We start from the raw sequence: 16,839 nt of genomic DNA on the forward strand, positions 1-16,839 counted from the left end.
CAGTTTTTAAATTGTACATAGTGGGACCAGCTGATGATGTTACTAACAGCAAATTCTAAATAGAAAGCATTCAGGGACATTATCAGAGAAGCTACTAGGTGTTTTACACCAACTAAGAGATGCTATTCAAAGCTTAGACTTAAATGGATGTCAGATGAGCTGATAAGACTTGTGTAAGAGAAAAAAAAAATTTCTTGGGATGTATATAAATTATCCGATGATGCAGAAACCTATTGTAGATATAAAGTAGTCTGCAAACTAAGGAGGCTAGGCAATTTAAGGGCAAATTACAAGAAGTCTCTGGCAAAGAATAAAAAGAAAAGCATCAAAGACTTCCTTACCTATAAACACTAGAAGGTAGAGAATGAATCATTTTGTTTCACTAGATATGATTTAACAGTTGAAGGTCCTTCTCAAGTTGCTGACAAACTGAATAGATATTTTGCATATGTTAGCATTAGCATTAGTAGAGGCATACAATGCAAGAAAGCAAGCTTATGCAGCATCAGCCAGAAAAAAAAAAAAAAAAAAACTCCTATTTCAGCCCTCCATTCGTTCCAAATCTGCCCAGCTCGGCCTTAAATTTTTTTAGGCTATCAACTTCCACAACAAAAGATGAACGTCTCTTTCACCAATCAACTAACTTCTGGCTAAAGACAAATTTCCGCACATCTATTCTACAACTGTCTTTCCTCAGTTTGAATCCATGCCCCCTCAGGTTCTCAATCTGAGCAAGCGGAAGTATCCCATCAGTATTCAGCTTGCTCAACCCATTCAAGGCCTTATACACCTTAATCAGATCACCTCACATGTGCCTACTCTCCAGGTGCTGCAATTTGCAGAACTTAAAGCCTTTCTTGATAAGAGCACCCATTTATTCCCCTCATCAATTGTGTTGCCCTTCTTTGTACTCATTCTAGCATCTCTTCATCCTTTCTAAAATGAGGCTTCCTGACCTGTACACAGTACCCAAGGTGTGACCTGACCATTGCCTTGTACAGTGGGATAATCACCTCCCTGTCCCTGCTAGCAAATATCTATATATTATTGACAAGACTTCATGACCTGCCCTGGCAGCCCACCTGCACTGCTCAGTGAACTTCATATCTGACTGCACAATTACCCCCAGGTCTTTTTCACTCTGTACTTCTCTGAATGTAGTACCACACAGTTGGTATGTTTCTCTTGGGTTATTGCTACCCATATGCAGTACTTTGCATTTGGAAGTGTATCAAATTCTAACACTGAGATGATTTTTTGATAACTGGAAGGAAAGTGGAAGAGAAACTGTTGAAGTTAAACTTAAATAAGACATCTGAAGTTGATGAGATCTATCCACTTATATTAAGAGAGGTAGAACAAAGGTAAGCATAACTTTAGCCATAATTATGGGAGTTGTTAGATTTAGAGAGGTCCCTATGGACCGGAGATGTACAAATGTATCCCCAATTCACAAAAGTGGATCAAAGGATGAGGTGACTACTTAACAGAGCTTGACTTTTTGTTCTAGGGAAAATAATGGAGTAACTGTACTTTAAAGAAGTAAACCAGGACTATGTGGACAGGAATGCAGTTATACTGCAGTCACAACATGGATTTGTTAAGGAACAGTCTTGTCTGAACAATGTGATTGTATATTATGATGCAGCAGCAAAAAAGAATGAGATGCAAAATAATTCTGACATTATAAATTTAGATTTCAGAAAAGCTTTTGACACTGTTCCACATAAAAGACTACTACTGTTACTGCTATGAATAAAGGGATGGATGGTTGGGAGAAGACAAGGAGTAGTTATCAATGGGCACTGCTCTTCTTGGACTACTATTATTAGTGGAGTTTCCCAGGTTTCAGTGATGGGCTACTGTTGTTTTCAGTTTTTATTAATGGAATTGATGAAGGCATATCAAGATTAATGTCTAAGGTTGTAGATGATATGAAGGTTGGCAATGTGGTTAATGACATTAATCATGGAATGCTATTGCAGCAAGATCTAGAAAAATTAAGCATATGGACTGAGATGTGGTACTACACAGTTGGTACTACCAGCTGTGTAGTACCACACCGAGGATAGCAGAGAATGAAAAGGTCTGGTGGATAATTGTGTAGTCAGAGACATGAAGTTGTTTGCATAATGCAGATGGGCTGCTGAGACAGCTCATTGGGATTTTGTCAATGATATGCAGGAATCTTTCCAGCAGGGACATGGGGTGATTATCCCATTGTACAAGGCACTGGTTAGGCCACATCTTGAGTACTGAATACTGAGTACTTGAGTACTCAAGATGTGGCTGGAAGCAGTTTGGAAGCTTCATTTGTTGCAAGATGTGGATCTGTTGAAACAAGTGCAGAGAAGGCCAATGAGATCAGTGAGATGAACAAAAGAGTGTTGTTACCAAGAAAGGTTTCAGTTCTGAAAATTGCAGCATCTGGAAACCAGGCACCTTTGAGGAGATCTGATTGAGGTCTTTAGGGCTTTGAATGGATTGAATACTTTAAATGCTGATGGCGTCCTTCCTTTTGCTCAGACAACACTTATGAGTGGGCATAAATTTAAATTGAGGAAGGATAGATGTGCAAAAATTGCTTTCAGGCAGCAGATTGGAACAAATTTCATTCTGATGTCGTGAAAGTGAGTAGTCTGAATAAATTCAAAGCAGAAGTAGGCAATTTATTTTGAGGGGTGCACAGATGATGTGGGGAATTTTTATTTCTTTGCTGATGGTGTATAAGTTTCCTTTTTTTTGTGTCATTTTCACTACTAATGCTGATACTAATTTTGCTTTTCATACCTGGACACAGTATTTCAAGTGCAGCCTCAGAGTTCCCTTATGCAATGGAATTATAACCTCCCTTTACCACATGAACTTTTTAATTACTTTATCGGAATTAAAGGGAAATTGATATGTTTAGATCCAGTCAGTCTCAATAGCTAAATAAAGCTGTCTGCATTTCAGACTTTGTATCAATTTGTCCTTTCATACCAATAAACTAATTAGTCAATAAGCAATCTGTTGATAAATTGTTAATAGGATACCATGGGCCCTCCTTATAGCTTATCTGCACGGCACAGAAAACTCTTCATCTGCTTGTATCACAATCACAACTTGCAAATTCCTTTCTTTAGTGAATTTATTTCTTCATTTGTTTTAGCTCCTATGAATAACATCTTATTCATATCAGATCTCAGATTTCTTTTCTTTTCTTTTCTTTCTCAACAATTTTTAATTCATCCACCCCCCTCTAATTTTATAAGTTTCCAAACTGTAAAACTGCATTTTGCAGCATTAAAATATAGCTGTCACTTTCCACACTATCTGTGAAGACTGTTCAAGTCATCCTGAAGGAGTGCTTGATGCTTGTGGAGAATGATTCGGAATCACTCTCCAAATCTTGAAATCATATGCAAATTTTGACATCATTCTCTATATCATTCTTCAGTGTCATTTAAGAAAATGAGAAACTGAAGTTGTCCAAGCACTGATTCCTGAGGAATCCCATTTCTGACCCTAGCTCATTCCAAAGACTGTATATACTAGGGCTTGCATAAAACCGAGTTTAACCGAAGTTTACTCTTAAAACCAGTTTTAAAACCGATTTTCTCAGACTTAGGGAAAATAATTAAAAGCTTATAACACCAAGTATTTATTTTATCTTGGGTAGATTGTACAAATCGTAATCAAATCTTTTAAACAAAATCTATCACCTCTTATAGTAAAAAAAAAAATTAAAATGCTCCAAAAAGGTAACCAGCTTGAGATTATATAAAATTACAAATTGTATTCAAATCCTTTGAATAAAAACTATCTTCTTGTATAGTAAACAAAAAAATAATAAGTCCTATAATAATAATAATAAATAAATAAAAATAATGTGAAAAAAAACAGCTTGGGGAAATTACTTTACTATTTATTGCTCAGCTTTTTTCTGAAAATGATCCTTTAAAAAACACAGTATATTAAGCATTTTTCCTGATAGACTTGACCTTATTTTTGTGTTAAAGAGACCAGTGATCAAAAACACTCTCTCAGATTGGACACTTGTTGGTTTAATGGTCAGCAGTGCTCTATAAACTTTCTCCAGCTTTTCACTTCTAATGCTGGTTGCCTCCAAAATTTTAAATTCTTTGCTGATTTCCAATTCACTCTGATATTTTGAAGGCTCTTCAGTTAATCTCTTTATTACACTGTCATACTCTCGCATGAGTGTATCTCCGACATCGGAACTAGATGAGTCTTTGTTTTCTTCTAAAAGAACAGTTCGTTTATTTTCACTTTCTTCATTCAACGCTAAGACTCTTTCGGAATGTTTTGCAAATAATCTCTGATAAATCTCTTCAGCATGCTTTTTCAAAACTTGCTTACTTGGAAAATCAAAAGTTCTTGAACCTGAATCTTCTTTCCTAAACTTTTTGAGGTTGTGTAGATAGCTCAGCAAAGCCACAGTTTGGCAATTTCGTCTTGCATTGTAACGTGCAAAAGGCTTTGGTGAAACTTTAAAGCAAATGGATTTTCTGCTGAATCAAGCTTAGCAAGCAGAAATTCTTTTGAAGACTCTGCTTTAAGTAAGTCTGTATCTTCTGAGGTTATAGCCTTCAGAATCATTTCAACTGGTCGCAAAGTTTCACATAGCAATTCAAGTGTTTTCCAGTCATCGTCAGACACAGCTTCGGTTGACAGTACTGCACATAGAGCATTTGGAATGCAATTTTTCAATTTCAAAAATCTCTCAATCATATAGAATGTGCTATCCCATCTAGTCTTGCAATCCAATATAAGTTTATATTCTTTCCCATTAAATTTTGCTTTAACAAAATTTTGTAATATGTCATTTTTGGTAGGCGATTTTCGAAAAAGCTTGCAAATTTTTCTGACTTTGTTAATAGTTTGTGCAATAATGGCCATTGGATTGAAGAAATAAATGAGCTCATCGGTAAAGTCGGTTTGATAAAGCATGCCTTGTTGTCTTTCTTCAACTTCTTCATCATCACTACTTTCTTCATTATTTTCATTTTCTTCATTATCTTTGGGAGACTCAGAGACTGTGCCACCATAATTGATTGCTTTTTCATAAAGTACATTATAACTGACAGATGTATACAATGGGCTATACATTGTTGATGATTAGGCGTAATTTGCTTGCCAAACTTAATCATCATTGCTGCTCCATTGGTGGTGCAGGCAACAATATCCTCATCCAAGTTCAAACCAAATTCCTTCAAGTGCCCATTCACAGTTTGCTCAGTTCTTCTGCTATCAAGTGAACCATTAATCTCAATAAGACCTGTTTGTTTGTTGTTTGTTATTTGGTTTTTAGGAGCATTAGCAACTAAGGCCATATTGCTCCGGGATGTGCGGTGGTCATTCCCTGACCTTTCCGCATCCTCCGTATTTGGTGGTGACGGGCTCGAACCCTGGTCTAATCAAGAAGCGAATAAGACCTAACAACCAATGATTGTCTTTTCAATGCACATTTATATTCATATACCTTTTATTTTGTATAGACGTGTATTCGTCTAGAGTCAGTGAATACCGTGCACCCAAAACCAATGAATTTTTGAAATGCTGAATGAGTTCTTCTTTCTTAGTTTTATAATAATTCAGAGCCATATTTTTAATTCCATTCACCGAGGCTGGTGGTAATTTATCGTATTTATTTCTCTGAAGGTGAAGGCTTGCTTGTATAAACTCACTCTTGGCAATTGAATTAAAAGAAAATCCATCTAAAGCAACTAATTTTGAAATCTCTTCTTCCATAGATTTTTTAACGATAAAGTTTTCTAATGTTCTTACCATTTTTATGGGAGGTTCACTGTTATCTTGTTTAATGTCAATCTGATGCATTTTCTTTAGATCCTCCAGACGACTTCATTATCTTCTGACATTTCGAACATTGTGCTTCATCTTTGCTTTTTCGAGCAAAATAATTCCATACATTTGATTTCATCTTAGACATATTAAGAGTAATAAATATTAATTAGTAGGAATTTATATCACCGACAATTTTAAATAAAAATATTGAAGATAACAAAGGCACAATACTATGCATCACTCCTGCAAGCACTGAATGACGAGTAAATGAGGCAAGTTTCAAAAGATACAAGTGGGAAGATAAAAGGTACCCCTCCTAGATTTGGGCCACTTGCCCATGAGATTCGTACCTAAACATAAAATAAAATAAAATAAAAAACATGTTTAAAACATAAAGCAGTTGAACGATCCAGACAAATGAACAAACAAAAGAAAATGTGCATAACAAAAAACTATATTCGAGGGCTAACTAAAAATATATTCGAATCCGGTTTTAGAAGCTCGGTTTCAGTTTTAACAACTCAATATGAAAACCGGATTTAACCACTGTAAGAAAAACACACTGTAAGAAAGCTAATGAATAAAATAAAGTAGATGGATCAAGCCATTTTGCTTACTGACTTCCAGTGAGGTCATTGTATAATGCCATATTAGCAATAAGTCTGTTAGTACCACAGCAGCTAAACTTCAGTACCCTAGATCAATGGTGGGTGATGTAATTAGGATAGGGAAACATCATGGTGCTATTGTAGCGAGGAAATATTTGAGTAGACTGCCAAAATTGTTGGAAAGAGACTGAAAAGCACTCAAAGAGTAGTATATAGAGTTTGTCAGTCCTTATCGAGTACTGTTAACTAGGAGTTTAGAGAGGTCACAGGAATTGATATTAGTACGAAGATGATATATAGGGAACTGCATATCATCAGATTTTATGGAGAGTTGCAGGTAGCATGCAATGTGCAGAATCAGCTTGCCTGGTACCCAAACCATCGTAATTACTCTCTGGAACATTGAAATGCTGTATTATATAAGGCGTGATGAATTATGATGCATGGTTTCCTAATCTGATGGCTGTGTTTGGATCTAGCAGATAAGAGAATATTATTTGCTAGAGTGTACTATCATGGTTTTGAAGTTTGGTGGAGGTGCTGTCACTGTTGGTGTGTTTCTCTTGCTTTGGGTTTAGATCATTAATTGTTTTTCCTGTAATGGGTGCCATGCAGTTCATTGACATTATGGATAATTCTGTACTTACTGCCTATACTATGATAACAGTGTGGGAAGGTCCTTTGCTGTTTCAGCATGACAGTGCACTGTCATATTTCTCAAAATGTAGAGACTTTAGTTTTCAAGAGCTTCATTGGCCTGGCTGAGCTCCAAACTTAACTCCATTGTCTTAATGGGATTAAGATTAGGTCTTAACCCCTTTGGCTTCAGGTCGGCTAATACACTCACAGTCATTAGTTGAATTGACTGCTACATTGAAAGAAGAATGAACCAAAATACTGCTTTCCTGTTATTAAAAACTAGTCTGGAGTCTATCAACAAGAATACAGAGTCTAATTAAGGCCAAAGGCGGGCTGATATGTTATTAAATATTGTATCAATAAAAGGTTCTTTTAAACATGTAGGTGCCTGTTTACTTTGGGAATATAATTTACATTAATGTATAATGTAAATTATACATTAATATTATATATATTATTATATAATAATATTATATATATATACACCGATGAGCCAAAACATTATGACCATCAAGTCATTATGCAAATCGGAGCAACTGCTGGTGAACTACGCTGCATGCACGGGTTGGGACACGGTATAAAACACCTGATACTGAGCTCCATTAATCAGTCTTACTCTTGTTCTTCAGATGGGAAAGTCAGCAGACTTAAGCAAGTTTGAAAAAGGCCAAATTGTAATGTCCAGATGACTGGGTTAGAGCATATTTGAAACGGCATGGCTGGTGGGATGCTCATGGTCAGCTGTGGTTAGGGGGAACCCACGAACCACCAGCGAGGTGTTGGATGCAGCTCATTGATGCTCGAGGTGAGTGAAGGCTGTTGGTCTGTCCATCTATTACCATGTAAAAACTTGGTAATAGATGGACATGGTAATATATATATATTAGCATTAACATTAGCAGAGGCATATGATGCGGCGCCTCCATAGCCAGGTGGGAAGGAGCAACAATGCGTAGCACACGCTTCTTGATTAGACCGGGATTCGAGCCCATCACCACCAAATACGGAAAGGTCAGGGAATGACCACCGCATATTCCCGGAGCAATATGGCCTTAGTTGCTAATGCTCCTAAAAACCAAAAACAAACAAACAACAAGCATATGATGCAAGAAAGCAAGCTTATACAGTATCAGCAAAAGGAATTTTTTATTCGTTCATTATTGAAATGATTATTGGAAATAGAGGAAGAGTATACTATGTGCGGGATCTGTTAATAAAAATATTCATTGTATTGCATTGTTTTTCACAAAATTTCATATAACTCCGTTGACTGTATATTTAGATTTAAAAAGCTGGGGTTGCTACAGTTCCGCAGTGCTTATCAACAAGCCACCTCTGCAAAACTCCATGAGCTGTCCTGACAGCCTGTCTGCATTGCTCAGAGAACTTCATATCTGACTGCACAATTACCCCAGGCCTTTTTCATTTTTCAGTACCCTGAGTGTAGTATTACACAGTTGGTATGTTATTCTAAGATTACTGCTACCATTCTTTGCATTTATCAATGTTAAACTTCAATTTCCATTTCTCAGCCCATCTGCCTAACTTTTCTAGGTCCTATTGTGGTAGCACACCATCATTTCTGTCATTAACCACCCTGCCAACATATTGGTCTTATTGTCATCTGCAAACTTGGACATTAAGCCACATTATATGAGCACTTTGCAGAGTTACAGTATTCCAGAACAAAAATTTACATTAGTGGGAACAATACATCAACCTAAAATTCACTTCTTTGCTTGAACAAAGATTTAAAATGTGAAATTTTCCTTTCTCGCATTCTATTTTTAAACTTTTTGTATTAAAATTTTTTATAAAGAGCTAATAATTGTGGTACTCACCTCTTGATCCTTAGAGTTAAGGAAGTGGATTCATTAAGATGAAGAGTGAAAGAAATTAAAAACTAAAACTATTAAAAACATGCCCTAAGGAAGAAAGAAGTGCATTGCTTTTTTCCAGGTTATCATTTATAATTGAATTGGAAATGTGTGATTAAAAACTGAGAGTCTGGATGCGAGACTTGAAATTCTCACCAGTTGATTTTATGGTGAAAGAAGTAGTTAAAGACATTTCATAGTAATCTCAACTCCCAGGATGCATTGCTATATCATGTGTAGGAGATTTTATGTGTTAAGTGCCATATTGGTGAGAGATTCATGGGTAATTTTACATTCAAAACTTCATATGGTGTGTTGTGTCAGAACCATTCAATGGCCAAATCTTCGTACTGTATTAATTTATAACTATAATTTAATTATAGTTATCACGGAATCTATTAAAGGAGTGTGATTACAAGATTGTAATAAATAAACTTTTTGTAATAAATACTTATGTGTTCTTTAAAAACCACATAAATTTGTTGTGGTTTTTAAGCATTTTGCAAGTTCTCACAGGTCTGTAAGAAATAATGCTACTCTTAACTCTGTGTTTGAAATGGATTTTATTTTGATCAGTATATACATCTGGATAATTTTCTGTAAATGCATGTAGCTAACCAAATAAAAGCATTAGCAGTCATCAAAAATTTTGCAAGATATTCCTCTCTTGCTTCTCTCAGTGAAATATTAAAAGGGACAGAAAAATGAGGCAAAGGATCAAAGAGTGATATTTAAAAACAATACTGAGTAAATTCCCTCAGCATGAATTGTTGAGGAGGCTTCCATCCTGCAGTGGGTTGATAGTGGCTGCACTTTACTTTTTTTTTTTTTTTACTGAGTAAATAAGTAAGTGAAAGCTGAGTACTAGGATAATTAAGTCAGCTAAGTGATTATTATTATTAGATATATGGTGCAAGGAAGCCTGAGGCTTATGCTGCACCAGCCAAAAAAAAAAAAAAAAAAATTCTGAATTACCCTGAGAGAGAGAGAGAGAGAGAGAGAGAGAGAGAGAGAAGTAGAAGGGAATCACCAAGAAAGAGAAGAAGTGAAGTTGATAAATTTATAACAGGGATGCACAATTTGCAGCCCATAGGCCGCATAAAACCTGTCCCCATCTTCTCTATTTTAACTTTCTAATTTTGAAAAACTCATTTGCTACTTTTAAAATTAAAAATCAGTATACACATTTCAAAATAGTAAAACATATGCTAAGTGAGAAGGCAAAAAAGTATTTTAAATGATAATATTATTGTGTGCCCCCTCCTCAAGCATGCAGTTTACAAAGCAAATACCATTTTTGCCTGTCACTGACTTTGAGTTGTGTACCCCTGATTTATCACCATCTCCTGAAAAAATGTTATTTATTTAGTGATTGATATAATAATGAGAAAAATATTTGTTTTTATGATAGGTAGATCTGAAAAAGTGTGAAAACACTATTATCGGACATGCAGGTTCTTCAAAAGGAATTTCAGGAGGAGAAAGGAGGAGATTGGCATTTGCAACCGAAGTAAGGGATGGCTTAAATCTAATATTGCATATTGTATGAGAAAAATTTAATATTATTTAATGAGCCGCATTACATTCATGCTAATAAATTACTATTCAGATTATGGGAATATGTAATTGTGTTTCATTATTATTTTCTGCCTTGTTTAATGTTAATTAATGCAGAAAATGAATTGTTGAGGAGACTTCTATCTTGCAGTGGGTTGATAATGGCTGCAGTTTACCTTTCTTTTTTTTTTTTTTTTTACATAGAAAAAGGGAAACTGAAAGATTGACAAGTGAAAAAGTGCTCCAGCATTTCCTTTAGTTACTCATAAAGAGAATATAAACTACAACTGGCACATAACTAATATTGAATAATAAATGAAATATTTTTTCTCTTCTATAAAGAGAAATAGATGATTCTAGTAATATACTAAATTTAAATCTGAGCTTAAAAATTCTGTATCACTCAACATATTCAAGGAAAAGGAAAGAGAGAACTTCATATCTGGAAAACTGCACATAGAACTTCATTTCTGACTGCACAGTTACTCCCAGGTCTTTTTCATTTTCCACTGCCCTGAATCTAATAGCACACAGTTGATACATTAATTTGAGATTACTGCCTCCTCATGCAGTACCTTGCATTGGTCAATGTTAAACTTCAATTGCCATTTCTAAACCGTTCTGCCTAATTTTTCTAGGTTCTATTGCTGTAACATACCTTGACTACTGTCATTAACCACTATGTCAATCTATCTATCATCTGGAAACTTAGACAATTCAGTCTAAATCTTTTTCCCTGTAATTTGAATTTGTGGCCTCTAGTTCTGGAGTCATTTTTAACATTGAAAATTTTTCCTTCATTCATTTTATGCCCACTCTTAGAACCTTATAGACCTGACTTGGGTCCTCTCCAAGATGCCTAGTTGTTAAGCTCTGTATCCAATATATCCAGTCTTTCCTTATATGCAGGAGCATGTTGCCAATTTGTTAACAAGGGGCTTGGTTGAAAAGAATTTCAGCTAAGGGCCATCACCAGTTAAAATAGTGTTAAATTTTATCAAACTAACTTTTTTAACAAGGGGCTTGGATAATCCAAAAAATTTTATCCAGGGAGGATGGGAGTTTTCATAAGCCCTAAGCCTCATCCATTATATCCCTGCATGTACATATATCCTTTTACAGATTCCACCAAACAAGTTACCCACCTTTGGATTTTCTCAAGAAGTTAAATATCTTTTTTTTTTTTTTTAGGTGTGGTCTCCATACTTGGACATGGTATTATAAGTGCAGCTTTACAATTTCCTTATACGGAATACTATGAGCCTTTCTTGCCACCTGTCTACACTGCTAGGAGTACTCCATGTTTGACTGTATCATAACTCCCAAACCCCTTTCTTTCTCTACTGTCTTTAATTCAATCCTACCTAGTGTATTAAGTTATTTTGTGGTTGTTCTTCCCAAGTGTAAGACCTTTTTTTGCTGTATTTGGGCCAAAAATTTTGAACTTATTATAAAATTGGACTAAGTATTACTTTTTAAATTTTAAGATTTCTAAATTGAAAATTTTCCTAATCCATTACAATTTTCTTAATGTGAAAATTGTTCTCCATCATTAATTTAATCCAAAAACTTCATTAGTAAAACTTCTGGAATAAGCACAAAACATTTTATTAAGAAGGGGAGAAAAAAAGACAGTGGTAGTAACATGGATGATGTGCCACAAATGGCCAAATATGTGCATGTTGGCAGAACATCGCATACAATGACTGCTTTTTTATTTTTCTTCAGGAACAACTTTCCCATTGAAAAAAGCAGTTCATTATTCAAAATTTTAATTTAGAAATTGTAAAATTTAAATAGTAATACTTTGTCTAATTTTAACACTAAATTCAAACATTTCATCCCAAATATGATAAAAAATATCCAAATGACAAAAAACCTAAACCAAAAAATAAGTGATATAAATCCCATTGCCTTTTAATTGAAACATCCTGTATATAGGATGCACATTTTTTTAGGCATCACAGCCTAAAAAAATGTGCAGCTTGTGAAATGTTTGCAGAACTCTCTGGAACAGGACATGATCTAGCCAAGGAGGATGTCTTTGGGTGTGCTAGGTGCAGAGAGTGTCAAAAAAGTTTGAAGAGTCAGGTAGATACCCTCGAAGGTATTAAAATGGGAGACCCATCAAGCCCTCAGCTGCACAACTCAGTGCCAGATCTCATTCTTGTGCATCAAACAATACAGTGGCAATCTCCAAGGCAAAATGCGCTGATCCCACAGGAGTTAGTTATTGTCGATTCCTCTATTATCAGGGAGATAGGTAATATATTGTGTAAAAAGCGTAGATGAAATAGGAGCAGAGTATGTTTGCCAGGGGCAAAAGTTGATGATGTTGTAGGAAAGATATCATCTTTTAGGAGCACAAGGTAGTACATGTTTATCACTGGCATTAGCATTAGTAGAGGCATATGATGCAAGAAAACAGGCTTATTTAGCATCAGCCAAAAAAAAAAAAAAAAAAAAAAAATTTTCACATTTCACCCATCATGTCACACCAAACAGACTCAACATTGCACTGTCCACCATGTTAACTAAATGAACTTTCTTAGATTTTGTGTTTCTGAACTAACAGCATAACCCCTCCTCCCTTTCTACCCTGTCAATCCTTTCTGTACACATTGAACTCCCCAAATTCAAATTCTGCACTGCTTATATCTGTGTGACACTATGTCTCTGATATCCCAACAATATCTGCCTTTGATGGCTTGATCAGCACTTCAAATTCATCATTTATTTACTATACTTCTAGCATTGGTGTACATGCAAGTATACATGCAGCACCTGTTCTTACTCTTAGTTACTCGAACACAGCCCATGGATTTACTTGTTCCATGATGACTCCCAGCAGCTCTTGAAATCCCCAGCAACTTGCTCTCTTCGCTGCTACCCATTACAATAGAAGCAGTGCAAGGATCACTTTCGCCTCTGCTTGTGGCTACTGTTAATCTTTTAGTCTGTGAATCCCCCCCCAAGAAAGCAGTTTTCTGACCCACCTAACACTGCCTGATAGCATCAGAAAATATTTTTGCACCCTTTCTATTTAAGTGTATCCCATCCTGTAGAAGCAGTCTCTCCTGTTAGCAAGCACAGACCATGCAAAAAAAAAAAAAATTCTACCCCATGAGCCTTGCACAGTCTTTCCAGGGCTGAATTGATTGACAAGGTTCTCATCATATCTCCCTCCTATTGTGTCTGGGCAGAATTGAGAGACACTTTCAAATTTAACCCTAAGTCACGACTTTTTTTCAGCATTCACCTGTACTTGTTAAGTAAATCTGTAGACCTCTTATTTTAAGGTCATTATTGCCAACATGTACAACAGTATCACCTTTTGTGCCCTTAAAGGATGATATCTGTTCTACAATGTCATCAGCTTTTGCTCCTAGCAGACATACCCTGGTCCTGTTCCACCTATCAATTAGATCACCTCGCAGGTGCTTAGCCTCCAGAAGCTGCAATTTGCAGAACTTAAGCCTTTCTTGGTAACACCAAACCTTTGTTCCACTCACGAATCTCATTGCCCTTCTCTGTACTCGTTCCAGAAGTTCTACATCTTTCCTAAAATGAGGCCTCCAGACCTGTATACAGTACTCAAGGTGTGGCCTAACCACTGAAGGCGCCTCCGTAGCCAGGTGGGAAGGAGCAGCAGTGCGTAGCACACGCTTCTTGATTAGACCGGGGTTCGAGCCCGTCACCACCAAATACGGAAGATGCGGAAAGGTCAGGGAATGACCACCGCATATCCCGGAGCAATATGGCCTTAGTTGCTAATGCTCCTAAAAACCCAAATAACAACAACAACCCCGCCTAACCACTGCCTTATACATGGAGACAATTAGCCCCGTATTCATGCTAGCAAAATTCTTGTATATCATTGACAAGACACCTTGAGCTACTCTTGCAGCCTTATAGCATTGCTCAGAAAACTTCATATATGACTGCACATACCCCAGGTCCTTTTCATTCTCCACTACACTGAGTGTAGTACCACCCAGTTGGTACGTTACTCTGGGGTTATTGCTACCGATACATAGTACTTTCCATTTGAACGTTAAACTTCAGTTGCTACCTCTCAACCCATCTGCTCAACTTTTCCAGATCTTGTTGCAGTAGCGTACTATCATTACTGTCATTAACAACCCTGCCAGCCTTTGTATCATCTGCAAACTTATACATTAACCCTGATATACCTTCATCAATATCACTGATAAATACCATAAACAACAATGAGCCCAATCGAACTGTGGGGGACTCCAGTAATAACATTAGTTCACGAAGAGTCGTGTCCATTGATAACCACTCTCTGTCTTCTCCCACTCAACCATCCTTTTATCCAGTGTTGCAACTTTCCCTTAATGCCATACTGCTCAAATTTGTACAGTAGTCTGTTAAGGGGTACAAGAGTACACGTGAACAGGCAAAGTTTTTACGGCTCCAGCTAATAAGAAGTTTTCTGAAATTTTTGCTTTTTTATTGACTTAAATTGGCATATTAATTTATTTTCTAGAGTTGCTTTGTATTCCTAGTAACAACACTTTAGTTTAATTTGAACTTAGATAGCGATTTGTAGGTTATTACTTAGTATCAGTAAGGGTACCTAATCCACATGTTGGACAAGTTTTGCAGCTCCCGCGAATGCTAAGTTTTTAATTATATTTAGCTGATTTATTGACTTAATTGTTAGATTAAATTATTTTCTATAAGAAGCTTATAGACCTAGTCAAGCTCCGTGGTTTATTTTGAATATAGATAGCACGATTGAAAATAATTAATACCAAATTACTTTTTAGTATTAATTTCTGCAATGGATAAAGGGATGGTTGAGTGGGAGAAGACAGAAAGTGGTAATCGATGGACACTGCTCTTCGTGGACTAATGTTATTAGTGGAGTTCCCCAGGGTTCAGTGTTGGTCCATTGTTGTTTTCTGTATTTATAAATGATACTGATGATGGTATATCAGGCTTAATGTCCAAGTTGCAGACGATACGAAGGTTAGCAGAAGGTTAACAAATGACACTAACTGTCATTAATGTCATTTGTTAATGACACTAATGACAGTACGCTGCTACAACAGGATCTAGAAAAGTTGAGCAGATGGGCCGAAAGGTGGCAACTGAAGTTTAACATTGACATATGTAAAGTACTGCATATAAGAAGCAGTAACCCTAGAGTAATGTATCAACTATGTGGTACTACACTGACAGTGGTAGAGATTCAGCAAGAATCCAAGCCAGAAGATCACAGATAGTTTGGCTGCCAGTAGCACTAGTTCATTTAGCATAACCCGGGGTACACCACTTCGATGGAGTACTCTTAAAAAGTAGTAAATAACCTAAATATTTGGGTGTTACTCTGGATATAATCCTGTCATATAAACAGCATTTAGAAAAGACTGCTGCAAAGATAAGAACTCGGAACAACATTCTTCAGAAATTATGTGGTTTGGCATGGGGATCCAGGTCAGAGACGCTTCGCTGTACTGCAATAGGCTTAGTGTTCTCTGCTGCAGAATACTGCAGCCCTGTTTGGATAAACAGTTCACATGTCAAATTAATCGACACCCAATTAAACTATACTATGCAGTTGATTACTGAGACAATAAGATCGACCCCGACTTTTTGGGTACCAATTCTAAGCCACATACCTCCTCCACATCTACGTAGATTTGCAGCTCTTCTCCGGGAATATAAAAGGATAATGGACATCCCAAGTTTACCAGTCCACAATGATTTTGCTGATACCATAATGAAAAGACTACCTTCTATGAAGCCTTCAGTTAGAAGAGCATTGAAATTGATAAGTGCAAATTTTGATCTGATTACTGAATGGAATTCCCACCGATCACTAGATATAGCAGAATTAACATGCATAACCAAGAAACCTGATGAATTTGATCTTCCTAGAAGAATATGGTCAAAAGTGAATGCATTGTATAAGTGGAAGTGGATTGATGCCCCGGGATGTGATTGTGGTGATGGAAGGCAGACCATCGAACACATCATACAGGACAGCCCCCTTAGGGCTTACCAAGGGGATCCGATAGACTTCCTGGAATTAACGCCCATGTCAATTGATTATATTTATAACTTGGACATACAATTATAGTAGACCATATATATTATACATAAATTTTGTACAAATGTTATACAGTTGATAATTTTTTTAATAATTTAATATTATAAATATGACTAATTGTGAACTTAAACAGAATTGAGTACATCAGTGTGGTTTCAGATGGGAGATATTGTAATTTCTTCTTGATTGATGGAGCGGTTCTTGTGAGATGTAAGAATTGCCATATGATAAATAAATAGTGGTAGAGAATGAAAAGGACCTGGGAGTAATT

General features: G+C 36.2%; 1 protein-coding gene across 1 annotated transcript in view; it reads left to right on the forward strand.

Annotated features, from left to right (window-relative positions):
• The window catches only part of LOC150090716 (protein white-like), a 106,208-nt gene that overhangs the window by 44,091 nt on the left and 45,278 nt on the right, over window positions 1–16,839 (forward strand). The window contains exon 4 of the mRNA XM_090370106.1: window positions 10,344–10,442. Coding sequence (XP_090226232.1) covers window positions 10,344–10,442 — 99 coding nt within the window. The remainder of the gene's footprint in view (window positions 1–10,343; window positions 10,443–16,839) is intronic.

The sequence above is a fragment of the Mastigoproctus giganteus genome, chromosome 1, assembly GCF_048544385.1.
Source record: "Mastigoproctus giganteus isolate SK-2022 chromosome 1, ASM4854438v1, whole genome shotgun sequence".
NCBI classification, from domain to species: Eukaryota; Metazoa; Arthropoda; class Arachnida; order Uropygi; family Thelyphonidae; genus Mastigoproctus; species Mastigoproctus giganteus.